Source organism: Cheilinus undulatus, linkage group 14 (assembly GCF_018320785.1).
Source record: "Cheilinus undulatus linkage group 14, ASM1832078v1, whole genome shotgun sequence".
Classification (NCBI taxonomy): Eukaryota; Metazoa; Chordata; class Actinopteri; order Labriformes; family Labridae; genus Cheilinus; species Cheilinus undulatus.
Genome location: NC_054878.1, coordinates 46,707,057 through 46,734,266, shown reverse-complemented (window position 1 = coordinate 46,734,266; position 27,210 = coordinate 46,707,057). Strand labels below are relative to the sequence as shown.

At 39.6% G+C, this 27,210-nt stretch overlaps 1 protein-coding gene across 3 annotated transcripts in view; it reads right to left on the bottom strand.

The window, feature by feature from the left end:
- Nucleotides 1-27,210, bottom strand: part of col12a1b (collagen, type XII, alpha 1b) — a 276,137-nt gene that overhangs the window by 54,825 nt on the left and 194,102 nt on the right. For all 3 annotated transcript variants that reach the window (XM_041805206.1, XM_041805207.1, XM_041805208.1), the window contains 12 exons: nt 24,193-24,322; nt 20,950-21,069; nt 20,303-20,452; nt 16,846-16,962; nt 14,847-14,999; nt 12,263-12,337; nt 11,139-11,278; nt 7,370-7,493; nt 7,139-7,282; nt 4,725-4,889; nt 4,598-4,636; nt 4,364-4,502 (listed from right to left, as the gene is read on the bottom strand). In XM_041805206.1, the coding sequence (XP_041661140.1) occupies nt 4,364-4,502; nt 4,598-4,636; nt 4,725-4,889; nt 7,139-7,282; nt 7,370-7,493; nt 11,139-11,278; nt 12,263-12,337; nt 14,847-14,999; nt 16,846-16,962; nt 20,303-20,452; nt 20,950-21,069; nt 24,193-24,322 (1,496 nt within the window). The remainder of the gene's footprint in view (nt 1-4,363; nt 4,503-4,597; nt 4,637-4,724; nt 4,890-7,138; nt 7,283-7,369; nt 7,494-11,138; nt 11,279-12,262; nt 12,338-14,846; nt 15,000-16,845; nt 16,963-20,302; nt 20,453-20,949; nt 21,070-24,192; nt 24,323-27,210) is intronic.

Genomic DNA, 27,210 nt, shown 5'->3' with positions numbered 1-27,210 from the left:
AAAGAACTCAGTGCACATTTAAACCACTAAAACTATTTTGGAAGGTTCAAATCAAAAGTGTCTTGGTTCTTTGACATGACAAAGAGAATTTTCTCGTTATTCCAGCACAGGCTGATGTTTTTACATCACATGAGGATGATTCTGATTTGTCTCTCTGATGTCATGACACATTTAGGAAAGTCAAACTCAGTAAACAGTCCGAGCTCAAGCTGCTTTATTCTGCTTTGTTGTTGCATGTGAGATTCTGGAAAAGTGACGCTTGTGCTGGGTTCAGGCCAGAGTTAACAGTGTAGTTTGCGGTTTGGTTTGCACTCGCTGGCCTGACGGAGGCTTGTTGTGTGAAACAGAGTGGACTGGGTCTGCTTTTTTAAAAAGCCAGGCTGCACTCTGTTATGACCTGCAGCTCGTTGTAAATTCGCGAGAATGAACTCCAACCGTGTGAGCACAGCTGGGCAGCATGCTGCTTTTTAGAGGCATGAACCACTTGGAACAATTCAGAAGATAAAAAGGACAACAAAGCTGCACTGTCAGTGGGAAAATAAAACGTGTTTTGCAGCCTCATACAGAGTACTGAGCTACAGACTTTTGGGCAGAACAATAGCTAAATATATGGTAATAATCATTGCTCATAATACTTTTAAGAAATCTATAAACAGCAAAGGATCTAGAATCAATGCATTCTTGGTTTTAGATCTTTGTTAAAAAATCCAGTATCATTAACAACTATGCTGACATCTTTTTATCCTGCATGTTTGGCCTGATAAACATTCAGCTTTGTCGTGATAACGGTCTTGTTTGAAAAATAGTCCAAAAGTGGCAAAAAAACAACAACAACAAAAAAAACATTGGTGGCAAAAGTTGTCCAAAAGTGGCAAAAACGTGGAGAAAAATGACTGAAAAGTGACTAAAATGGGCAAAAAAAATCAGAAAAAAGGTGGGGACAATTAGCAAAAAGGGGCATTAAATTGCAATAGGCTGCTTAAATAGGTGAGAAGTGGCAAAAAAGAGTCAAAAAATTGCAAAAGCAGCATAAAAGTGTCAAAAAGGGAAGAAAAGTGACACAAAAAGAAGTGGCAAAAACTGGGCTTAAAGCTGCAAACACTGGGAGAAAAGTGTCAAAAAGGGCAGAAAGTGGCAAAAATTGTCACAAAGTAGCAAAAAAAAAAAAAAAACATTGGTGGTAATAATGGTCCAAAAGTGGCAAAAACATGAAGAAAAATTGCTGAAAAGTGACTAAAATGGGCAAAAATCAGTAAAAAGCTGGGAAAAATTAGCACAGAGGGGCATTTAAATTGCAATAGGCTGCTTAAATGGGTGAGAAGCGGCAAAAAAGGGCAAAATATTGCAAAAGCAGGATAAAAGTGTCAAAAAGGAGAGAAAAGTGACAAAAATGGGCAGAAAGTGGCAAAAACTAGGAGAAAAATGAGTGAAAAGTGACTAAAATGGGCAAAAATCAGAAAAAAAGGTGGGAAAAATGGGCAGTAAGTGTCATTTAATTGCAACAGGCAGCTTAAATGGGTGAGAAGCGGCAAAAAGGTGCAAAAAATTGCAAAAAGCAGGATAAAAGTGTTAAAAAGGGAGAAAAGTGCTTGTTTAAACCTGAAGGGACTGGGTATGTTGTCTCTGTATGACATGAATAAATCAAATCAACCTGACTATGTCACAGATGCTAAAATCTTTACATCAACAAATGCAGTTTGTAACCCCAAAAACCCACAGCCTACATGTGCATCATTCATCTGCACCATGGTTTTACATCCAGCCTAATGCACAGGTGTCAAACTCAAGGCCCGGGGGCCAAATCCGGCTCCTGGTACAGTTGTATCCGGCCCGCAAAATCATACGACCTTTCTATTCTGCAGACCTCATACTGGCCCACCAGTATGAGGTCTGCAGATTTCCTCTGCTACAAACGTGTAAACTTGCGATTACGACTTAAACTTATGATTTTGGCATTTTTTATGTTTTGACCTTCAAGATTCACAATTCAAAATTCTAAGTCATATTTTTAACTTTCAAACTTGTGATTTTGACTTTCTTTCTCATGTATTTGCCTTGTAAAAACATTAGTTTGCCTATAAATTTTGTGTTTTGACCTTTTGAACTAATAAGTTTGACTTTGAGCCTTTAAACTTAACATTTTTACTTTTTTTCATCTCAGAATAATTTATTTTCAGTGTTATTTATATTTTTTTATATGTTACTTGTGGTGAAAATGATGTTTAAATGTTGACCTTGTTGGACTTGTTGACTGACTTTCACAATCCTGGCCTAAATAGTTCGGCCCTCAGGACTTCTCATCAGAGCAAATCTGGCCCCAGACTCAATATGAGTCCCCCCCCCCCCCCGATCTAAAGGCTCACGTCCTAACTTGTTGGATTTGTTTCTGAAGTGTAGCACAACAAAGCTGCTGGACTGGTAAGTTCTACCAAACTGAACACCACACAAACATGTTACTTTGCCTTTCTGTGGCTCTTCTGCTGTTCTTTGCTTCCTGCTCTGATGTAATGTTGATTTATGAACGGACAGTATAACCAGCAGTCTGTACGCGGTGTTACATTTTCTAATTAATGAGATGCTTTATGGATCTTGGGGTTGAATTTCTGTCTGGGTCGACCTGCTCTGTATCTAAAACAGACTGAGCAGCGCAGAGACACTCTGGAATCTGCAGGCAATAGTTCATTTATGATCCCTGGTTTGGATGCTCAGTTGTAACTTGCAGTTCCCTGTGCCTCTGCAAGCTAATAACATAAACGCTAATAGCTTCTAAGAACTCAACCTTTTACGGCTTGATTCTCTGGCTGCACTATTCAACACTGTCCCAACAACGTCTGTTGGTATTATACCATTTGGTCAGTAACCACGAGCTTTCAGAGAACAAGCAGAAATGAAGGCAAAATGAAACACAGAGTACAGACAGTAAATGAGCCTTTAGAGTACATCAGAAAATCTTTGACGTGGGTGCAGACGGCTGAGTGGTTAGGCTGTGCTTCATGTACGTGGTTCACCTGGGTTCAAGCCAGCCTTTGGCTCTTTCACAACATGAAATTTCTCACTCTCTCATCCCTTTTTCTGGCTCTATCCACTGTCCAATCTCTCAAAAAGGCAAAAAGCCCCAAAATACATCTTCAAAAATATATGCTTTTATCTTTGACTGGGCACAGGTTTGCCTCCAGAGCAGTGATACTCGACAAGTAGCTCTGGAGCCATTTCTTTTGTCCACTTTTTGCCCATTTTTACTACTTTTATCCCATTTTTGCCACCTGTTTTTTTGCCTCCTTTATCCTGCTTTATCTATTTGTAAATTTTTCCCTTTTTGCCACTTTTGCCCATTTAAGCTGTGTTTTGCCATTAAATTCCACTGTTTTCAGCATTCTTTAGTCACTTTTACACTCATTTTTTTTCATGTTTTTGCTGATTTCTGGCCATTTTTTGCCACCTGTAACTCAACTTTCGGTAACTTCTCACCCATTCTTGCCACTTTCTGTCCAATTTTGCCAATTTTTCTTTCACCTGCTTTTTTCCATTTATTTGTCTACTTTGCCCCTTTTCACTGCTTTTTGCCATTTTTTTGCCACTGTTTGACTATTATTTGCCACCTTTAACTTAGTTTCATTGCCCCTTTAATCAGTTTTTCCTTTTTGTAGTCCATTTTCACTGCTTTAAGACCACATTTGCCATTTCTTTTGTCCACTTGTTGCCCATTTCTGCTACTTTTATCTTGTTTTTTGCCTCTTTTATACTGCTTTTTGCTAGTTGTAATTTTTTCCCTTTTGCCACTTTTTGCCCATTTAAGCCATGTTTAAGCCATTAAATGCTACTGTTATCAGCATTCTTGCCACTCTTTGCTGCTTTTAACCATTTTTCCCACACTTTTGCCCATTTGAGTGACTTTTACACTAATTTTTTTAACCTGTTTTTACTGTTTTTTGGCCATTTTTGCCTGTGACTAACTTTTAACTTCTCACCCTATTTTGCCACTTTTTCTCCTTGTTTTTCCGCTTTTCACCCACTTTTTTTCCCTTTTTTGCCTACTTTGCCTTTTTTGCCACTGTTAGACCATTATCTGCCACGTTTAACTTATCTCTATCGCCACTTTTAATCAGTTCTTGCCACTTTTCACCACTAGATTGTGGCTCTTGCAAAGGCATTCTTCAACAGTTTGGCTCTTTGGTCGAGCAGGGTTGAGTAACGCTGCTCTAGTGCAGCTTCTCTGCAAAAGCCATATCTATCAACAAAAATCTATAAATCAGATCTGGAACAAAAATATTTCATCCAACACTGGGATGAATGTGAAATACCGGTCAGAGAAACACCACCAATACAGTAAAAATAAACTCTGAGTGACGTGGTGAAGGCTCACGTTGTCGGCTGATTCAGGAAGGCGTTCTTGTGGAGTCGGTACGCTGTGAAGCTGTTGAAGGAGCCCGGCTCCATAGAGACGCCTTTAATGTAGCTGTAGGTTTTCTCTGTCAGGTTGAAGGCCTCCAGCATCCTGAAGCCTGAAACACAAAGCATGAGTTCAGACATTTTCCATCCACATGATGAATTAGAGCTTTTCTTCACAGTAGCGTCCTTCATGGTTGTTTGCACTCACCAGGTGAAGTAAACCCGTTCAGGAAGATCAGGGGACATGCTGGGGATCGAGAGTTTACAACAAATTTAGCATCTAACCTCCAACGTATTTCTGCTCTTATATAAGAGGTGGACAACTGTGGACTTACATGATGATGCAGTTTCACAAATGAAGGTAATCAGGTTTTCTTTGATGGTATCAAAAGCATCAAAGTCGTCCACAACAAAGACATGCCTGTCGCTGGGTTTGCTGCCAATCTCCTGCAACTCGACGAAGTCCACATCAGCAACTCCGATGGCAAAAACACTGTAACCTAAAGAACCGAGACAGAAACACAACCAGGATGTAGAACAGACTCATTTACATCTTAAGACAGGGGTGTCAAACTCAATCACAGCAGGGGCCGGATTCTGGGTTTCTGGGTTTTAACCATAAACTGTCAACCTCCTATTCACCAGTAATAAAATATGAAAAAAAACAGCACTGATGATAAATCATTTGGAAATTAAAAAAAAAAAATCCAACTTAGTCAAAAGGTCAGAACAAGATTTTAAAAATAGAAAAAAATGTTTTTAAAGAGCAAATACACAAGGAGAAAGCTGAAGTAGGTCTGAAAGGTCGAAATATCAAATTTGAAATCATGAGTTTAAAAGTCAAAATATGACCTTACACTTTAAATTGTGCGTTTGATAGATCAAAATATGGGATTAAAAAGCCAAAATTAGGAGTTGAACATTTCAAAATATGCGCTAGAATTCAAAATAATGACTTATAAAGTTAAAAATATGACTTAAATTTAAAATTGGGAATTTAAAAGGTCAAAATATGACATAAAAAGCAAAAATTATTAATTCAAATTGTCAAAATATAAGAAAAAATTTAAGATCACAAGCTTAAAAGTCAAAATATGGGATTAAAAAGCCAAAGTAAGGAGTTGAATATGTCAAAATTGAATTAGAATTCAAAATGAAGACTTAGAAAGTTAAAAATATGACTTAAATTTAATATTGAGAGCTTAAAAGGTCAAAATATGATATATAAAAAGTAAAAATTTGTCATTTAAAATGTCAAAATATGAGAAAAAAATTTGAAATTACAAGTTTAAAAGTCAAAATGTAGGATTAAAAAGTCAAAGCAAGGAGTTGAAAAGGTCAAAATATGACTCAAAATTTTAATTTGGAAATCTAAAAGACAAAAATGTGACATATAAAGTCCAAATTATGAGTTGAAAAGGTCAAAGTATGAAATGAAAGTCAAAATCATAAGTTTGTCATAATCTTGAGATACAAAATTGAAAATATGAAATAAAAAATAGTGCTGTCAAATGATTAAAATTTTTAATCAGATTAATCACAGGGTCGCTGTGGATTTATTAAGATTAATCATTATTAAATATCATTCATTTTTAATCTTTATTAATCGCATTTCATTTTGCATGAGCAAGCAGACTCAGGAAAGAAGAGAATATATATGCCTGAGCTATTCAATTACAAATTCAACTGGGCCAAATTTTTAAATCAAGAAATTTATGTTTGGCACCCTGTGAGCAGCTCGTAATGTTAAGTTTTGAAACAATACAGATCAATTTGATGAAAAATATTCACTTTTATTCATAGTCTCCCTTTTAAATTTGGCGTTCTGTGAGGGTGGTTTGACACAAGTTTGGTGATGCATTAGCCAAAGTGCTAGCAGACTCCATGATGAACGTATGCTTCGCGTTAATGTGGTATTTTAAGCTGGAAGTGCTTTGGTGAAAAGAAACTCCTTCCATGTGCATAATACTTTATGGCGGTCGACTGTTCCGTCTTGGTTTCTTTTGTACTCAAATTTCCCATTGAGAGGGCCATCGTGCTGTTTAGCGTCCTCCATATCGAGTTGGTTGGTCACTACCGGATCAATGGCTCATTTGCGCATGCGCTGCAGCATGCTCAATGGTAACCCTACTTGGACAAACTGCCCTAAATGCATTGCCAGAGATGTTTCAGGGATTTTGAGTCAATCTGCGCTGTAGATAAGTTAATTGCGTTAAAAGCTTTAATCAGATTAATCATGATGATGGATTAATCCGCATTAACATGTCAATTTTGACAGCCCTAATAAAAACACAAATTAATTTCTGTCCCTCCATTCTTGTCTTTTTATGAAATTTTTCTTACTCTTTACTTTTCAGATTTTTATTGCTTAACAAGGATGATTTCAATCAAGTTGAAGTTTACATTTTTATACTGGAGGAAATCTGCAGACCTCATACTGGTGGGCCAGTTAAAATACAAATATGATATGATCTTGCAGGCCGGATATAATCGTTCCACAGGCCGGATTTGGCCCCCGAGCCTCGAGTTTGACACCCGGTTACCAAGTCAAATTTATTCAAACTAGTAAACAGCCCTAATGTCAATCAATCAATACAGTTATTTTTATTTCTTTTAGCTCAAATCACAACTAAAGTTGAATATGTGTAATGTCCAGCTTTAAAGTTTCCAGCATTATTTGGTCATAAATATCTAAAAATGGATCGAAATCACAGATCATCTGAAATTCCCATTCTCTTGCTGTGGGTACCTGCGTGCTGCAGCTTGGCAGCGTTCTTCTTCACCTCATCCTGAGAGCGTCCATCTGTGATCGCCACGACCACCTTTGGTACATTTCTTCTCATTCCATTTTCAACAGAGAAGGCTTTGTCATTCGTGTGTTTCAGGGCGATTCCTGTAAGACAGAGGAAAAGAGTGCAGTTATAAAACGTCTGATTATCTGTGCATCTTTGTGACGTTGGTGTACTTTGTGTTACTGAACCTGTCTTGGTGTTTCCTCCTCTGTAGCGGATCTGAGTGACAGTGGACATAACAGTGCCTTTGTCCTGGTAAGCGTTCAGTCTGAACTCAGTCTTGGCGTCGTCGCTGTACTGCACAAACGACACCTAAAGCGGTGGAAAGTCAGGTCAAGTAAACTGCAAAAACCCAAATCAAAGCAAGTGTGTCTGTCTAATTCCAAGTCTTAGGTATTTAGTTAAACTCCATAGAAGCCACATTCACCTGACAAATCTGGATAAACATCATATCTGCATGGCTATTCATATCTGTGCATAACCACTGAAAATGTCATGAACACTCTCTGTTTTCACATCCAGAGGTTTTACTGAAACAGTGGGTAAAGTTGAGAAGAGGTGTAGGAAAACCAGTGGGTTTAGCAGCTCTTGCTGCTGAAACTTTTCTTCTACATGTGTTTAATTGGTGGATTGTTCCCTCTGGACGGGGAGTAAGTCTCTGCCTCAGGTGAAGGAGTTCAATTATAATTATCTCAGGGTCTTTTTCACGAGTAAGGGTAAAAGGGAGTGTGGGAGTACTGAGGGCGTTGTGGCGGTCTGTCGTGGCGAAGGAGCTGAGCCAAAAGGCAAAGCTTTTGATTTACTGGTTGATCTACCGCCCAACCTTCACCTATGTTCATGAACTCTGGGTAATGACCAAAAGATGAGATCACAGATACAAACGGCCGGGATGAGTTTTCTCAGGAGGGTGTCTGAGCTCAGCCTTAGAAATCTAGGGTCTCTGGTTCAGACGTCACATAGAAAGGAGCCAGCTGCAGTGGTTCAGGCATCTGATCAGGATGCCTCCTGGGCGCCTCCCTATGGAGGTCTTCCAGGCATGTCCAGACTTTGGGGAAGGCCCAGAATGTGCTGGAGGGATTAGCTATCCCAGTGTCACTCAACCCTGCTCAACCAAAGAGCCAAATTGTAAAAAAAAATAACTTTGCAGAAGCCACAATCTAAGTGGTAAAAAGTGGTGAAAATGGGTTAAAGTGGCAATAAAAATTAAGATAAAATGGAGAAAAAAGGGTGAAAGTTAGCAAAAATGGGGAGAAAAAGTGGCAAAAAAATTATTTGAAAAAAATAAGTTACAGGTGGCATATGGATGAATTTCAGCTTTTGTGATAATTCCGGCATATTTACATTGACGTGTGTTGCGAAAATGTTGATTGATGTGCACTGTCCTCATCAAATAAATGAATAAATGAACAAAAATAACTAGAAAATGGTCAAAAAAACATTAAACGTGGCAAAAAATGAGTAACTGAAATTGGCCAAAATGGGGAGACAAAGTGGCATTCAATTGGAAAAAAAAGGCAGCTTATAAATGTCCAAGAAGGGGCAAAAATGGCAAAAAAAAGAAAGTTGCAAATAGCAAAAAAGCTAGGTTGGAAAAAAAGTATGACAAAAAATGAGTTTCAGGTGGCAAAATATTCAAAAATGGTTAAAATGTGGCAAAAACTGCCTATTGACAAAGCATTTTGTAAACCTATGTTTGTAAAGTGCTATATAAATAAAGTTTTTTAGTTTTACTGTTATAAAAAAATGAGTCAAAGGACACTAAAATGGGCAAAAGTGGCAAAATGGGCAGAACCTGATAAAAAGTAGTAAATTGGTTGAAAATTGGCAAAAATGGGGAGGAAAAAGTGGCAAAATTGATCTAAAAAATGAGTTACAGGTGACAAAAATGGCAAGAAAGACTAAAACAAATGAACATTTACTTCTACACACTGGAAATGACACATCAAACCAAAAAACTGAAGCAAAGGTTGACTAAAAGCTGATAGTTAACGGGGATGTTTCTGAGACCTTAGCTTACTTACAGACTCAGTGATGGGGTCTCCAGTCATGGGGCCAAATGCTAAAAAAAATACCTTTGCAAGAGCCACAATCTAACTGGTGAAAAGTGGCGAAAATGGGTTAAAGTTTGCAATAAAAATAAGATAAAGTGGTGAAATGGTTAAAAAGTGGCCAAGTGGCAATATGGGGAGAAAAAGTGGCAAAAATTGATTTTAAAAAAGTTACAGGTGGCAAGCGGATGAATTTTAGCTAATTTCGGCATATTTCCGGCAGCTTAAATGGGCAAAAGCGGCAAAATCAGCAGAAACTGGGAAAAAAAATGGTGAAATGGGTGAAATTTGGCAAAAATGGGGAGCAAAAGCGGGAAAAATGGGGAGAAAAAGTGGCAAATATAGGGAAAAAGAAGTGGCAAAAATCTGCTGATATGGGGTGAAAAGGCGGCAAAGATTTATTTAAAAAATAAGTAACAGGTGGCAAATGGATGAATTTTAGCTAATTCCAGTATATTTACATTGACAAGTGTTACAAAAATGTTGGTTGATGTGCACTGTCCTAATCAAATAAATAAATAAAAACAAATAAAAAATGAGTAAGAAACATAAAGATAAAAAACATTAAAATGTGGCAAAAAATGAGTAACTGAATTGGGCAAAAATGGGAAAAAGTGGCATTCAATGGCAAAAGGCAGCTTAAATGGGCAAAAGTGGCAAAATGGGCAGAAACTGAAAAAAAAAGTGGTGAAATGGGTAAAAATTGGCAAAATTGATTTAAAAAATGAGTTGCAGGTGGCAAAAATGGTCAAAAATGGTAACAATGTGGCAAAGAATGAGTGAAAAGACACTAAAATGGGCAAAAGTAGCAAAATGGTCACAAACTGGAAAAAAAGTGGCAAATGGGTGAAAATTCACAAAAATAGGGAGAAAAAGTGGCTAAATTTAGAAAAAAAAAAATAAGCTATAGGTGCCAAAAGTTGTCAAAAACTGTAAAGACATGGCAAAAAATGAGCAAAAAGAGACTGAAATGGACAAAAGTAGCATTTAATGGCAAAAGGCAGCTTAAATGGGCAAAAGTGGAAAAATGGGCAGACACTGGAAAAAAAAGTGATGAAATGGGTGAAAATTGGCAAAAATAGGGAGAAAAAGTGGCAAATTTGTTTAAAAAAATGAGTTATACGAGCCAAAAGTTGTCAAAAATGGTCAAAACGTGGCCAAAAATGAGTGAAAAGAGACTGAAATAGACAAAATTGGCAAAAATAGGACAAAAGTGGCATTCAATGGAAAACGGCAGCTTAAATGGGTGAAAAGGGGCAAAAGAAGGGGCTTACAAAGCTGTAAAAAAAGATTGAAAGTGGCAAAAAGGGGGAGATAATTGCAAATAAAGGCAATGGAAATGTACAAACAAAAAATAAATGTTCACAATTTAAGCCAACTGTCCAAAAGTGGGAAACAAACTGATTAATGGATCATTTCTGAGGTTTAAGATGACCTTTTCAAGGTTTTCTGGGGGCATTATATTTCAAATCAAGACATAAAAGAGCCACAAATCATCACCAAAGAGCCACATGTGGCCAAGAAGCCACGCGTTGAGTATCACTGAACTAGTCTGTCTGGTCTGGGAATGCCCTGGGATCCCCCAGAAGGAGTTGGAAAACGTCGCCGGGGAGAGGGGTGTCTGGGTTGACGTACTCAGTCTGCTGCTGGGTGGATGGATGGATGGTGCTTTTTATTTTTTTATTCTGTTTCTTCCTCTTCTCTGTTGGTCAACTCATAATAGTTCCACTCACAGTTATGAGTGTTACTGCTACCAACCTTTCTTCTCCTCTCAGGTGTTTTCACTGTGTGACTGCTTGCACTAAACTGTGGCACTTTGGCATTAAAGGTCTGGAATGAATATAAATACCATGACCTTTCTAGACACCACTAACTGTTTTGCTATTGCATCAACTCCTTTCATACAAACCTGCATTCCTGAGGGTCCGATCACATCGAAGGCGCCGATCATACCCGAGACAAAGTTCACGACTTTGGTGAAGCTCTCTTCCCCGATGCTCCATGATCCGTCGATGAGGAACACCACATCTGCTTTAGCTCCTTTGCAAACTGAGGCCAGAAAACAAAGTCAATAAGGAGCTTTAAGGCAAAAAAAAAAGATCCAGAGGGCAGACTTCAGGTTGCAGCAGAGAAAACGGCACCAACACTCGGCATAATTACTGTTTGCAGGCTGGAGAGCATTAAAAAGTCAGCTGAAAGCTTGCAAGGAAACATAATGATTGAGAAAAATGACATGATGGAGCCATGTATAGTAAGTATGGTTCCTCTGATAAAAAAAATAGTGGTGAAACAGAAAAAGCAACATTTGGTGACCAGAAGGACTGAATGAAAGTGATCTCTTGTTAATGGGCTTTACTCGGACGTTAAAACGGAATGGGCAGAAAAACTCTGAATAATCTTTGCCTTATGTGATCCAGCACACGTAATCTTCTCTATCTTTTCCTCATGGTTGGAGTTTTATAAACAAGTTTTACACAAAAGAACAACACAAACAAGCTCTTTGGCTTGGTTCATCCTCCTTTTGTAACACCTAAGTTGTTGGTTTTAAACCACAGAGTTCCTCTTCATGCACCCCACGGAGCTCAAAGCACACATGTCCTATATTAATCCACTGCTGGCGGCCAACATCGGATGAAGAGTCAGCGCTCAAACTGCAGCCTCATCCAAAATTGGCTGCACTGAGCTTGAATGAAAAGAATGGATTCATTCAGGCTGCAGTGATCCATGTTTTCCTCACAGCGCAGCAATGTTGGACCTGCTCATCATAGCGCAGTCCAGCAGAGACACGCTCAGTTCACTCTTAAGATTGCTGCAAATTCATCTGAAGCTGCTCCTCGCTAAATCTGGTTTGTAAAGGTCACTGAGATGCAGGTTTTGACAGGTGAGACATCAAAGTCAAAGAAAAAATAAGGTGCCTCTATAAGCTGTAAAAAAAAACCTCCTCTGACATATTCTCACACAGGTAGGGATGATGAACATTGCTCTAAAATATGATTCTACATCTTCACCACCACCTGTGTCATAGACATTTACCTGCCCATGCTGGGGGAATGGTGGGGGGAGGGGCCGGTGTTGGTGGGAGTGTTGGAACTGGAGTTGGCTTCACCACTACAAAAAACAAACAGATTACAGCAGGTCATCAGCGTATTTGCAATAAATAGAGGACAACAGTAAACATGTCGTGTGATGAAGTCACTGTTTGGATGGAGGCTGAGAGCTGAAGTCACTCTGTGCTCCAATCATGCTTCGTATCTCACACACCAGGGCTCAGTGTGCAGGAATGATGGAGCGATAGCTAAAATCATGTTTTCTGTTAAATACTCTAGGTGCCAGGTTCTGGAGGGACGTTGATGTCTGTTTCTCCTTCATTGATGTGGAGGCTGCTGGTTTATGTTTAATTAAACACGTAGTACATAAACATCTCACTTCAGCCCAGCAGCCTCTAAAAACATGCATGTGTTTATGAAATCTTACACTTGTACAGTTTGATTTGGATTATTTGGTCCTCATTTAGCTTTAATCGTACCATGTGGCAACTGCATTTTTTGTCCATTAACTCAATAAATAACTCTAAAAATATGCATGAAATTTATCTGCAGCATGTGTTTTCATTCTGAGCGTGAAAATGTTCATATATTTCAGATGTAGTTAACGTCATACATATGCTGCATACATGAGGTTTAAATTGTGTGTGTGTTAAATGTTTGAATGTAGATAATGGGTGTAATATGAACACAAACAGCATCTGACGTATCTCCTGTGTGTAATCACAAACAGCACGCTCATTGGAGCAAATGGCTCACACATTTCCTTTGATAACAGCTAACAGAGACGAGATCTCACAGAAACGTGCAGATCAATCAAAAATTCATACGAAACAAATCTGGAGGACGATCAACACCGATGGCTGGCTGTCCATGGAGCGCAGATTCAAGGCACATTTACATTTGGTTGCTGCCATGTTTATGAGCAGTTAAAAACCACAAAATCAAGGTGGTGACACTTCTCAGTCCGCTCACTATCATAGGGCCTCTAAAATTATTCATCCCCCTGGATGTTTTTGCCTTTCATTGATTTTATACATCAATCATGGTCAATGTGATTTGGTTTCTCTGACAAAAAAATAAAATAAAACCCTTTAATGTCAAAGTGAAATCAGATTCTACAAAGTAATGGCAATTAAATACAAATCTGTTATGTAAAATCAGTGACTGCATAAATATTCCTCCTTCTAGTCAGTATTTAGTAGAGTCTTTGTCTGCAGTCTCAGCTCTGACTCTGTGTGGATAGGTCTCAGTCAGGATCAAACATCTGGCCTCTGGAATTTTACTCCATTCTTCTTTGACAAACTGCTCAAGCTCTGTCAGGGTGATCAGGGATCAGATATGAACAGTCCTTTTCAAGTCCAGACACTAATCCTATATTGGATTGAGGTCTGGGCTTTGACTTGGCCACTCCAGAACATTCTCCTTGTTGTCTCTAAACCATTTCTGTGTAGCTTTCTCTGGATGCTTTGGCTCATTGTCTGACTGGAAAATAAATCTTCTCTATGCCGTGGTTCTCTGTCAGACTGAAGAAGATAGTCCTCCAGGATTTTCCAATATTTTCTTCCAAACCTTCTAGGGCCGGCTGCTGAGAAGCATCCCCACAACATGATGCTGCCACCAGCGTGCTCCACAATGGGGATGGTGTGTTTGTGGTGATGTCAGTGTTTGGCGTCTTGTCTGATGGTCTAAAAGCTCCATTCTGGTCTCATCAGACCAAAGAACTTTCTTCCTCTTGACCATGGAGTCTCCCACAGTCCTTCTGGTGAACTCTAGTCCAGACTGAATCTGAGTTTTCTTCAACAGTGTCTTTCTCTTTGCCACTCTCCCATAAAGCTCTGACTGGTGAAGAACCCCGCCAACAGTTGTTGTCTGCAGAGTCTCTCCATCTCAGCTGCAGAAGCTTGGAACTCCTTCAGAGTAGTCATAGGTGTCTTGGTGTCCTCTCTCACTAGTCTCCTTCTTGCACGCCCACTCAGTCTGTGAGGACGGTCTGATCTAGGCAGATTTACACATGTGACATATTCCTTCACTTCTTCATGATGGATTTAACTGAACTCTGGGGGATGTTCAGAGACTTGGAGATGTTTCTGTCTCCATCCTCTGACTTAGACTTTTCCATAACCTTTGTCTCTGACTGTTCTTTTGTCTTCATGGTGTAATGGTAGCCAGGAATACTGATGAACCAGTAAATGGACAGGTGTCTTTATTCTACAATCACTGAGACTCATTCACTGCACTCAGCTGATCCTCATTTCACCAACTGTGAGACTACCAGCACCAACTGTCCGGACCTCTGTTGGATTAGGTCAGCCACTTTAAAGGAGGTAAACATTTATTTAATCCTAAATATCAAAGATGTTTGATTTAAAAGAGTCCAGATCAACAACAAGCCTTGAGTCGTGCTGTCCCCCAGATCATAAATCAGCTCTTAATTGTATAGTCACTAGTGTATAGCCAGCCAAAGGGAGGCTGTATCTGTTTTTTTTTTTTATTTAACATTTTCAGACGTTGTTTGAAATGAAACCTTCACTGACTTTGTTGGGGAAGATTCAGAAGCTAGAACAACTTACATGTTCTCTCCTTGGCGCTGACTCCAGGACCTTCAAGATTCGGGGTCTGGACGAAGACGGTGGCGGTGTAAAGAGCATCGGAGGAAAGTCCTTCAAAGCAGTGCTGAGGAAGACCAGCGGGGATGGTGATCTCATGAGCTCCTTTACTGGAGGCTGCAGAAGAAGGAAACAGAGACTTTTATTTCTGGAGGGGACTTGTCTGAGAGTGCTTTTAATATATATACATCTAAACATAAGACAGCTATTGAAAAGGCAGTGGTTAATATCAGAGTGACCTCTTTTACATCACGGATGGTTTTACATGAAATATAATTCATCATTGTGGTGTTAAAATGTGAATAATTGTATTGTCAATAATCCAGATTAATGAGGGAGGATATATTCTAGATCTAGAGCTTTTAGGTCTTAATATTTCAGGGTCTTTGACAACAGACTGGTCCCCTAAAATAACTCTCCCTGCAGCAGCACGGTGACATAATGAACATCCGTTTTCTTTTTCACACCATGCTGCTATTCTATTAAATAAATACAGATGATGGTGACAACTTTACAGCATCTTGAGAATCTCTGAGGTTCACTCTCTTATGAATGCCAGAATGCAGCAGATCTAGGGATGTGGTATGATCAGAATCAGCTCAGTTTTAAAGGAGTTGCTGCAGTAGATCAAACGTTCCTGTGGTCCTCATTTATCAGTCTACACGGAGAGATTGATGTTTCAGACGTTATTCCTTTAATCATTCCAGGCTAATATAAGATCACGTGGAGTCTTTAAAAACTGGCAGCTGTGTGTCTTTCTTGAACCGATGTTTCCATGAAGTATGAAGGAAATATCAGTGAAGAAGAGTTTTTCCACTCACTCATCTCGCCGCCATCTCCGGCCGCTGTTTGCGTTTCCATTTGAGACCAAACATTTGACTGAATTGCTGACTTATGAGTGCTGTCTGCTGCCTTTTGCTGCGATGTATTCTCATGATTTCTGATCCTCTGCTTGTGGTTAACCCGCCATGTGTCTCACCCTAGAAAGACCCGTATTTGTTCTGGCAACCAGTCACAGCAGACCAAATGTCTAAAGACTACCATATAGATATTCTAATGTGGATACTCATCTTCCGGAGTTTTTTCCTTGCTCTCTGACCACTAACCAGTGTCCAGGTGCAAAAAAAAAAGATGTGATTTGAAAACCCAGCTCTAAGTAAAATGTACATAACCTTTGCAGACAGAGACACAATTAAAGACCAGCAGTCTGACGCTGTCAATCTCAGCCACAGCATGCATTCTACTTGAGTGACAATCAGAAGGAGGGGGTCTGAAGTCAAAGGAAGGAGAGCTGGGCTCTACACGAACCGAGAGCAGCCAAAACAGCACTTTGAGAGGAAAAAATGCGTTTTGCCTGCTAACTGTGCTAAGTTACAGCAAGAGTGGGTGACATTCGGTTAGCTACCTGACTAGACGTAATACTAGAGCTAAACGTGCTAATGACTGGACTCAGCTAATCGTCACAAATCACCCGCTCAACCAGCTGTGGGAGCAGATGTTCCTCGTGCAAACTGGTGATGATAATACTTACTATGTGATTAGTAAATGCTGTGCTGCTTAAGCTATTTTGATTATACTTAAGGTAAGTAAGTGCTCTTCTGTTACTGCTCTGGCCCGTTATTAACCTTCTTCTGGCCTCCCTTCTTCCTATTCTGATTGCCTGCAGCCCTATTCTGTCTCTCCCTTTGCCATCTGGGTGGCCTAACACCCTGTTGAGACCTCCCTCTCTGTTGAGGCCCTCGTCCCCACAGAGGCCTATTCTGGAAACCAAACTGGGGTCCAAACCTTCTCTCTGTAAAGGGTCTAGCCTGATCTAAGGGATTTACTGAGACCTCAAATTTGGATCCACTTGACACAGTGTTGAAAAAACCCATTCAGTGGCAGAGATTTTACCGGTGACAGTATTAGCACTGGTTATCACCCACCTCTTCTTCATGGTATCATGAAAATGAAGGAGACTCACGGTCAGCAGGGTTCAGTTTGATGCGGTAGGATGTAGCTGCTCTGTGAGGATCCCATTTGATGCAGAACGTGTCGTGACCGACGTTGTACGTCTCGATGTTTGTCACATTCAGGAAGACTGCAGGAGACAGAAATTCAGAGTCAACTCTAAAACAAAAGAAAAGGGTTCAGAAGCAGCCAGGTTGCACTCCACAGAATTATCCCTCTTTTCTTTCCTGTACAGATATGCTCAGAGGTTTCCACTGCCAGTGCTTCATACCAGCAGTAAAACCACTTAAACCAACAGGGATATTTTTGTAGGGATGCACCAGTACCTGTGTTTGTAATCGTGCTGATACCAAGCCATTAAACACTGCAGGTACTGTACTCTGTCATTTTAAAGCATGTCAGCCTCTCATCATATGAATGTGCTGGAGTCACGTCTGCAGTTTGTTGATATCTTGACATAATGAGGATGACGAAAGCAGAGGAGAATGAAAACTGCACTGATACATAAGAACATCTGACGAGGATGCTGACGATGATCGCTGCATCCCTATTTTTTGTACAACATGCTCTAACATTAAATCATTTTCAAATGTTTTATTACACCATAATAGGAACGGCCAACTTTTTATTATCAAGTTTCAAATGTAGAGTTTTTAGATAAAAGCAGGCGAGTTATCGCAGCACTTCTTAGTCCTTTCTTCTTCTCTTTTTTAAATCTGACACAGGCCTGGGGTTACTGTCCAAAGTCGGCTCTCCCACTAAATATTCATCGGTAATTCTTAATAATTATGATTTGTTGGCTTAATAACCTTTGCCTGTTGTAGATTCCAGGAATATAAAGCACTTTAACACACTCAAAGGAATTTCATCCTAGTGAGTAGGAACACAGAGACTGTGTGCCTCTGTTACAGAGTTTTTGTGTCATCGTAGAGCCGATGGACTGTCCTGATTCTGTGCTTGTCATCACACAGATCCATCTCCAGCTGAAACAATCATTCCAGATCAGACTGATCAGACTAATCAGCACTGTTTAAGGAGGAAGAGGTAGTAGCTCAGGTGTGGTTAACATGGGTGCTGCTAAAGCACCAGTTCAAAACTGGACAGCCTTTCTTTATTCAAAGAAGAGCAAAGAAACACACTGAAAGATGTTTTTGCTCTTCTCCTGACCGACTCTGGGAATAGTTTAATTTACCATCTGGCTCCACTGATAATGAAGAGTCTTGGATTGGTAGGACAAGGCTGCCTGTTGAGCTTTCATGATGTAGATTACAGCTTAGCAGCTGTGCACACCTGCTACTGTGTATGTTTAGTTGCTCTGATTGGTCCATAGTGACTGTGGCAGATAGGATTTCATGCAATCACTCTTTAGTTTGATTTACAAGGTTCTGCCCTTTCCAAACACCATCTATGGCAGGGGTGTTGAACTCAGTCACAGCAGGGGCCGAAATCTAGATTTAGGTCTAACCTGAGGGCCTAACAGGGTCAAGATTTAACCAAAACCTGTCAACCATGTCACAGGTAATGAATTATAGGGAAATTAAACAGTGATGATAAGGATTTTAAGATTAAAAAAAAAAAAGAAAAACAAAAAAGTCAAAACGATTAAATATCACAGCATCAGTGTTACTGTGTGTCCATGTCAAATAAATGCTAAATAAATAAATAAATAAGTTAAAGGCTCAAAAACATGAGATAAAAAGTCAACTTTATAAGTCCTAAAGGTCAAAATACAAAATAAAAATCAAAATAAGGTTTTTGAAAGGCAAATATATGAGACAGAGACTTAAAATCATGGGTTTAAAAGTCAAAATATAAGATAAAATTCTCGATCTGGAGTTAAAAAAAATGTAAATATGGGATTAAAAGTTAAAGTTAGGAGTTTTAAAGGTCACAATATGAGAGAAAAGGTCAAAATTATAGATTCATAAGGTCAAAATATGAAAAAAGTCTCAGTCATAATCTTGGGATGCAAAATGAAAATATAAAATGAGAACACAAATTAATTTCTTTCCCTTATTCTTGACTATTTCTAATCTCTACTTTTTCAGATTTTTATGACTCAACAAGGATTTTTTTTTTTTAATCTTCAAGGTTAAATTTACATTTTTACACTAGAGGAAATCTGCAGACCTCATTCAGGTGAGCCAGTTCTAATTAAGATATGAAATGATCTTGAGGGCCGGTTAAAACTGCACCATTGGCCGCATTTGGCCCCCGGGCCTTGAGTTTGACACCCATGATCTATGGCAGTGATTCTCAAATGGTGTGGCAAGGCACACTAGTGTGCTGTGACACAAGTCTAGGTGTGCCTTGGGAATCTGGCTGGACCCCTGAAAAAACCCAGAGAATAGACCCTCCCCAGCTGTGATTTATAAATGAGTGTGTGTGTTGGATCAGTAGCATTGGTGCTAGCATCCTGGCTAACAGTTACCTCATTTGGCAAGCTATTATTGACTTGAAATTATCATTATTCATGCTACTTTTAACCAATTTTTCTACCCATTTTGCCACTAATTTTGGCAACTTAAACTACTGTTGCTGTTTTTTGCAATTTTGCAACTTTTTAAAAATACTTTTGACCCATTTTTTTCAATTTTTTTGGAACTTTTTGCCACATTTAACCCATGTTTGCTACATTTTTGATGGTTTTTGCCTACTTTTGCTATTATTTGGACATTTTTTTTTGCCAATTTTTTCCTAACTTTTACCACATTTTAGCAACTTTAACCCTTTTTTGGCCACTTTTCTGCCACTTGTAACCTATTTTGCCACCTTTTTGACACTTTAAACCCATTTTTGCCACCTTCTTGCTAATTTTCACTCACTTTGCTTTTGTTTGGCCACTTTTTTGCCTTATTTTGCCCCCTTTTAATCACTTTTAAACCATTTTAACAACCTTTTTACAACATTTAACCCTTTTGGACACTTGTAACCCATTTTTATCACCTTTTTGACACTTTCAACATGTTTGCCACTATTAACCAATTTTTTTGGGTTAATTGTTAACCATTTTTGACTTTGTCTTGCTACTTTTCACCCAATTTCGCCATGTTTTATCATCACTTTAACAAATTTTTACCACCTTTCAGGCACCTTTTGCCCACTTCTGTCACCCCCAGTTTTCTGGGCCCCAGAAACCGCTCCCCTTTATCCCCCTTATGGGCCACCTTGACTATTATATTATTTAAAAAGTCTATTTTGTATTGATATGAATATGGTGTGCCTTGAGATTTTGGCTTAACCTTAGGTGTGCCTTGGGGGAAAAGGTTTGAAAACCACTGATCTATGGGGTGTTAGCCAAATGTATTTCAGATATTTTCCTCACCATGGAGATGTGAAACAGTCTACCTGGTGTGTTGGTGAAGAGCTTTGAGGGTTGGCTATAAATAATCTAAGCTTTCGCAGAGATCATGGTCTTGGTGTGTCACTTTAAGATCCTGATTTTGATAAATGTGTTCATGTGTACATACGTGTTGTTCCCTGCCCGGGGAGTGGCCCACTCGTGCCTCCGGTGTACTGAGCGACCACTTTGACATCGTAGGTGGTTCCAGGCTGCAGGTTGTGCAGAGTGTAAGAGGTCACGTCGCCCACAAACATATCTATGGGTGGTTGTTGAGAGCCTGAGAAACACAACAACAGCACACGGATTAAAAAGGAGGAAAATACACCTGACAGCTGTGCAACAATCAGACTAAACACACATTTACAGTCTGTAGAAGCGTCACATCTCTATCCAGGTAGCTTTTTTGCAGACACAAAATAATCACTGCACACAATCAGTTCAGTAGTGTTAGAGCTGAGAAGTAGTTCCAGAGAAAATCAGTTTCACCTTTACTCCAGTTAAGGCAGAGCATGAGGATCACATTTACCTGAAATAAGCGATAAATATGCCTTCTCTTTGATTTATTTTTAGAAACTACTGGAATAATTTTGGCTGATGACTAACACTGATGCAGAAGTAGCCAATAAAGGAAATACTAAAGTAGCATTTTGGAATATTTGACTCTGAACAGTAGAGGTGTACAGGTATGAAGTTTTTTACCTGTCCAGGTATGTGCAGTGATGTTCAGAGAGATCATAAACTGTATGGATGTGTTGATGTGATGTATCATCTCACCTGCAGGAGAGTAGGAAAGTCTGTAACCCTGGACAGGAGCTGGCACGGCATCCCAGGCCACTCTGAACCGGGTGTACCACTCATCTGAGATACGGAGGTTTCTGGGACTCAGCAGGCCAACTGTGACGGAGAAAGATACGAGTCAGCAACAACAAAGACAATCCAGCCCGGATGGCCTCAGACCACCCCACATACACAGTCTGGGTTTCACACCTCACTCTCTTTTGCTCTCAAAAATAAATCTTGAAAAACAACAGAGTTGTCCCTGTAGACTATGTGAGAGTCACAACTGTGAGGCAAAATTTGATGAACTTTGATATTTTAGAAATATTTGATCAACCTTGTTAATCTTTCCAGGTAGGACTGTTAAAGGGAATCTGATGCTTGAAGATGAATAATTTACTTTTATTTTAAATCCTGTTTAATCCCAACAAAAAGGGATATAAATCATACAAAAACCAATGCCTAAAATGCATACAGTCATAAAGTCTATAAAGTTTTAAACTTGAGTATTTGGCAATCCTGCACAAATTTTAACATAAAAATATCAGTTTTTGACAACCTAAAGGTCATATTTGCAAAAAATAATTTTTCACACCCCAGAAATAAAACAATAATCAATATCCTTCTGTCTTGTGTTCAAACATACTGATAATATTGTTAATATAAAATTATATTTTACACCAGCGTTACTCAGCCCTGCTCAACCAAAGAGCCAAATTGTAAGAGGAGCTTACAATCTAAGTGGTGAAAAGTGGCAAACACTGGGAGAAAAGTGCTGAAAAAGGGCAGAGTGGCAAAAATGGGTGAGAAGTGACCAAAAAATAAGTTAAAGGTAGCAAAAAATTGTCAAAAAGTGGCATTTAATTGCAAAAGGCAGCTTAAATGAGAAGTGGCAAAAAATAGGCAAAAAGGGGCAAACACTGAGGGAAAAGTGGCAAAAATGAGTGAGAAGTAGCAAAAAATGAGTTAAAGGTGGCAAAAATTGTCCTAAAGTGGCAAAAATCAGAAAAAAGATGGGAAAAATGGGCAAAAATAAGGAAAAATTATGGGAAAAATGAAAAAAAAAAATCAGAAAAAAGGTGTGAAAATGGGCAAAAATCAGAAAAAAAGGTGGAAAATGGGCAAAATAAAAAAAGGTGGGAAATATGGGCAAAAATCAGAAAAAAAGGTGGAAAATGGGCAAAATAAAAAAAGGTGGGAAAAATGGGCAAAAATCAGAAAAAAAGGCGGGAAAATGGGCAACAGTGGCATTTGATTGCAAAAGGCAGATTAAATGGGTGAGAAGATGCAAAAATAGGAAAAAAGGGGCAAACACTGGGAGAAAAGTGGTAAAAAAGGGCATTGAGTAACAAAAATGGGTGACATGTGCTAAAAAAAAATGAGTTACAGGTGACAAAAACGGTCCACAAGTGGCAAAAAAAATAAGTAAAGAGCAACTAAAATGGGCAACTTCCCTTACATCTGTTGATAAAAATCAATATTGGTATCAGATGCATGTGTTCATATTTTAGTCTATCCACTGATAAATCCGGACCCACAGTCCTGTCAGGTCCGGATTCTTCTGTCTGTACATTTGAAGCTCCTGCTGACCAGTAAACCGCCGCTCAGCTGCCGTGTGATTCCAAAGTTTTAAACGTATGAAGCTAACACGTGTTGGCAGTGTTGTCTGATCCATGTCTACTGAATTTATTTTCACTGCACTGATTCCTCTCTGGGGGGCTGTTTGGCCGTTTTATTGTTGAATCAGGAGCAGGAAGCTCAGCGTAAGCAAGCCGAAACAAATATTTCACAGATTCAATCCAGCAGGAAAACTCAGTGATCAGAAGTTCTCTTGTAAATATTTTATAGCAAGCTTGAGCAACTTTTACATTTCAAACCTTTTTATGGAGAAAGCTGCTGAAGACGTTTTATTAGTCGTGTGAATGTTTGAAATCAGTTTTGGTCCAGATCCATAAGTATATGATATAAAAACATGCCACAGTGGCCTCCTTAAAGTCACTGGCCAGCTCGGTGATCACAAAAGCACTGAAATATTATTGATTTTGATTTAGTAACTAATAATTGTAACAATTACATCTCAAAAAGTCCTTCTTATCTCAGTCATGGGTCTCAGTAATCTGGGTCACTATTTGCCTTTGTGCACCTTGATTTTTTTTGTGCATCTTTTGTCTGTCTGTGGAATGGTCAAGCCGCCAAATACTTTTGTCCATGTGAAATGCTTTTTCTACAGCCATCTATATCAGGGGTTCTCAACTTTGGGGTCAGGACACTACTGGGGGTTGCAAGACACAGAGATGGGGTCTTAAAAAACTACGAATATTTTTAAATTACACTGTTGCCACTTTACACCAATTTTGCCAAATTTTAACATATTTTTGCCACTTACAACCCAATTTTTCTCAATTTTTAAACGCCCCCATCACTTTTTTCTGCCTGTTTCTGCCACTTCTAAACCAAATCTTGCCACTCTCTGCCTATTGTTGGCTCTGTTGTCCCATTATTGCCACTATTAACCCCTCTTTACCTTTTTTTACACCACATTTCACAATTTGATCGGCCCATTTTTTCCAGTTTCACCCTTTTCTTCCAATTTCTGCCTCAGCTAACCCTTTTTGCCAGTTTATATCAATTTTTCATCCCATTTCACCAAATTTCCACCTATTTTTGGCACTTTAACACCATTTCAGCCACTTTTTAATCCCTTTAACCACTTGACATGCTCGTTTTTGCCACTTTAACCCATTTTTGCCATTGTTTTGGTTATTTTGCCACTTCTATCTAATTTTTGGCACTTCTAACCCATTTCTGTTACTTTAAAAATCCAACATCACCACTTTTTCTACTTTTTTTTTCATTATTACGCCATTTAGCTATTTTTAATGTACTTTAATTCTGTTTTTATCAAAAGGATTTATATTTTTAAGAGCACTACTTGCTATATTTGTTTCTTTGATAAGCATATACCACAGCTTAACTTTACGATGGACCATGCTTTTGTTGGCCCCCCTTGGCTGGGCCCCAGAGAGTTCTCCCATTTATCCCCCCCAATGGACGGCCTTGTCTCCACATGACTATTCTTTATTGTGCATGGCCGTGTTCAGCCACCTTCAGGTACAGTGGGGGTCCCCAGTCTCTGGAACCTTTATTTTGGGGGTCATGGGCTGAAAAGGTTGAGAACCCCTGATCTATATAATGCCTGTTTAGTTTTGCTTTTGTTGTCTCAGGTGCATTCTGCCTCACCTGTGCGTCCGTTCCCATTGAGCAACCCTCCGGGGCCGTCGGCATAGATGGCCTCCACAGTGATGTTGTACGGGGTGTCGGGGAACAGATTCTGCAGCATGGCGTTGTTTCTGTTTCCTGGAACTGTAGTCTGGAGATCCAAACAACACAGAGTCACATGTTTGCAGACACAGAGGAACTTCTGAACGATAATGACTGTTTGATAGATTGTACAGAGAACACTGAGGATCACAGAGAAGTCTGTAAAGACATACTAAAGCAGCTATTTCATCTGTTTGTGTTCTGTTGTTTTCTCTTACAGTGCGTGTAAATGTTAAGTGGAACTACTCATTAATGCTGTTTGGGAGCATCTGGGCCTAATGCAAGTTTTTATTGAATTTTTCCATCACTTGATGACAGAAACATCTCATCCTCACTGATTTTATAGACATTTTTTAGCATTACTGAAACATGAATCCATCATTATTTATCTGGTCAGAGCCGTTGGCGGCAAGAAAGATACACTCTTGAATTATATCTTGGAACTGTAGAGTTATTTCACATACTGTACGTTGAAACCTATGACAGCAAAGAAGTTAGATATTCCAGGACACCTTTGAGAGAAAGAACGGGAAATTTCCATCATGAAAAACACAAAAAAAGATGAAACAGAAGACCTTGGTCTCAACTACAGCTCCTGGCTAGCTTAAAAGCTAACAACAACTGCCAGTAACTGCCATGGAACATTGCCTGATCAACAGAAGACCACTGAATGCTTCCTAATGAGTGCCCACGGAGTTCACATCTTTCCTGAGATTATCCAGAGAACGGAGTGCTCAGAAGATGTTAGGAGGAGGACACGGAGACAGCACGACACCTACAGCCAGTCGGGAAGGAGGCAGAGATGGCACTTTGCGAGAAGGAAGAAGCGGGGCAAACAAGCTGGGCTGCAGGCTAGGCTAAGAGCAGCCCCACACAAACTGAGAGGGACCCAACTGCAGTCAAGATGGCCGACGCTATACATCCAATCCATGCCGGAAGTCCCAAGCGGAAGTTTCTTTTTCTGTTGGACTCAGCTGCCAGTGTTTGTCAGTCTTTTTCGCACCTAAGCCTAACCCTTGGTGCTGGATCTCAAACATATCACCTTCTCCACTGCCTTACCCTGAACCTAACCACTCAGGTTTTAATGCCTAAGCCTAACCTTAGACGTACAGACTTCCTGTAGAGACTTCCGGTATGGATTGGATGTATGTCGGCCATCTTGTCTGCAGCAAGGTACTCTTGCACAAATGTGCTGTACTGAGCATCTTTCTCACAAATGAGCACTCCCTCACCAACAAGATGGACAACATAAGGCTGCAGATTTCTAGCCACTGCTTGGACGACTGTGTCTCTATGATAACAGAGATCTGGCTGCATGAAAAGATTCCCAATCTAGCCGTGGAGCTAGCAGGCTACACCATATACAGAGCAGACCAGACACCGGTAAGATTAGAGGGGGTTGTTGGCTCTGCCCTCTCTCCCCTTAAAGACATCTACCAGAGTCGTCTCCACAAGTGGATAAAACTGCAATGATAAAGTTTTTCTACAATTATGCTTTTGTATTAATCAATCCTGACATTTAGTTTTTATGGTGGGGAAGTCAAAACTTTGCTAAACATGACCCAACTGTCGTTAACTCTTTGGCGCCAGAGTTTTTTCAAAAAAATATTCAATTTTGATATCAAGATTTCAAAAAGGCATAATGTAAATGAGAAAAATCTTCAGTATGACCCAAAGTTTGTGATGGGAGTAAATTCACTCATCCAATTTGCATATTCTGACATCACCAGGCGGACTCCACCGCCATTGGCTGTGCGTTTTCTCCCACGGCTTCTAACAGGGCATGGATGCTGCTTTGTGGACTATCATGGTGCACGGACAAGCTGTCGGTGCTTACAGGCGCACCGTCAGTCTCACCCATGGTTTCACCTGACGACTGAACGTCATGTCAGAGGGTGAATATTCCTCTATTCCTCCCAGCATTGTGAGTATTCTCACTACAATTCACTTTCTTTCTCTGCGTTACGGTCCAACTACAACCACCGCTTCCTGGTCTCCTCAACCAGGGGTGGGTCCTTCAAAACTCTCACTCTCCAAAACTTTGAATAGAAACACACCCACAAATACTGCTGGGATTGAAGCTACTCATGACCACCATCTCCTGGTGTAAAGTAGTAACAACATTAGGCACCATATTTGCAGCTAGAGCCTGTTTAATTCAGCAATGTTGCTTGACGCAATTTTACGACTTTGGCACATAAAGGGGTTAATATTACTGTATAAGTGTTTCTTGATATGTTATGAATTTAAAGTCAAATTAGGTTTAAAGTGGGACACAAAACACTTGAAAAAATAAAAATCAGACAGGAACACTCGTCATACATTGTACTATTCATTGCAAAATGGATCTACGTGCATTTTTGCACTGTGCATAAATTCAGCACGGAGCAGGTCGAGCAGGGCAGTATGTTTTGCCACAAATGTAATTGCTGCTTGAACTCTGCAGTCTGGCACTCATGTGTCAGGTTTTAACTGGTAAATGCATCTGTGTTTAGGATGCAGCCAACTTTTCAGACACAAACAGGTAGTCTTTAACCAGATTTTATGGTCCATCACACACTGAGTTGATTTGGGGTAGATTAGTGTAAAATTAGAGAGATTTGTTGGTGTTATAAAATGCTTAAATGGTGGATTTCCAGTTTCATCATCCAGGCCTGAAGATTTGTTTTCCAGTCCTTTAGCTGAGTAACCTTTAACAAGCATGAAGGAATAATTTAGCCACTGACCTGAAGCAGATCATTGCAGCTCAGTTGGCTTCAGGATTCTGTGTACAAACACAAACCTGCTCCATGAGTTACAGATGCTAAATTATAATAATTGCATGCACTTATGAACGCCTAACTTTCCCAGTCAGATATCCTTTCATGACACCCTCTGCTGCAGTTAGCTGACTCATACAGAGCAGGTGCTACGCTAACCAGAGGAGGGGGGGGGGGC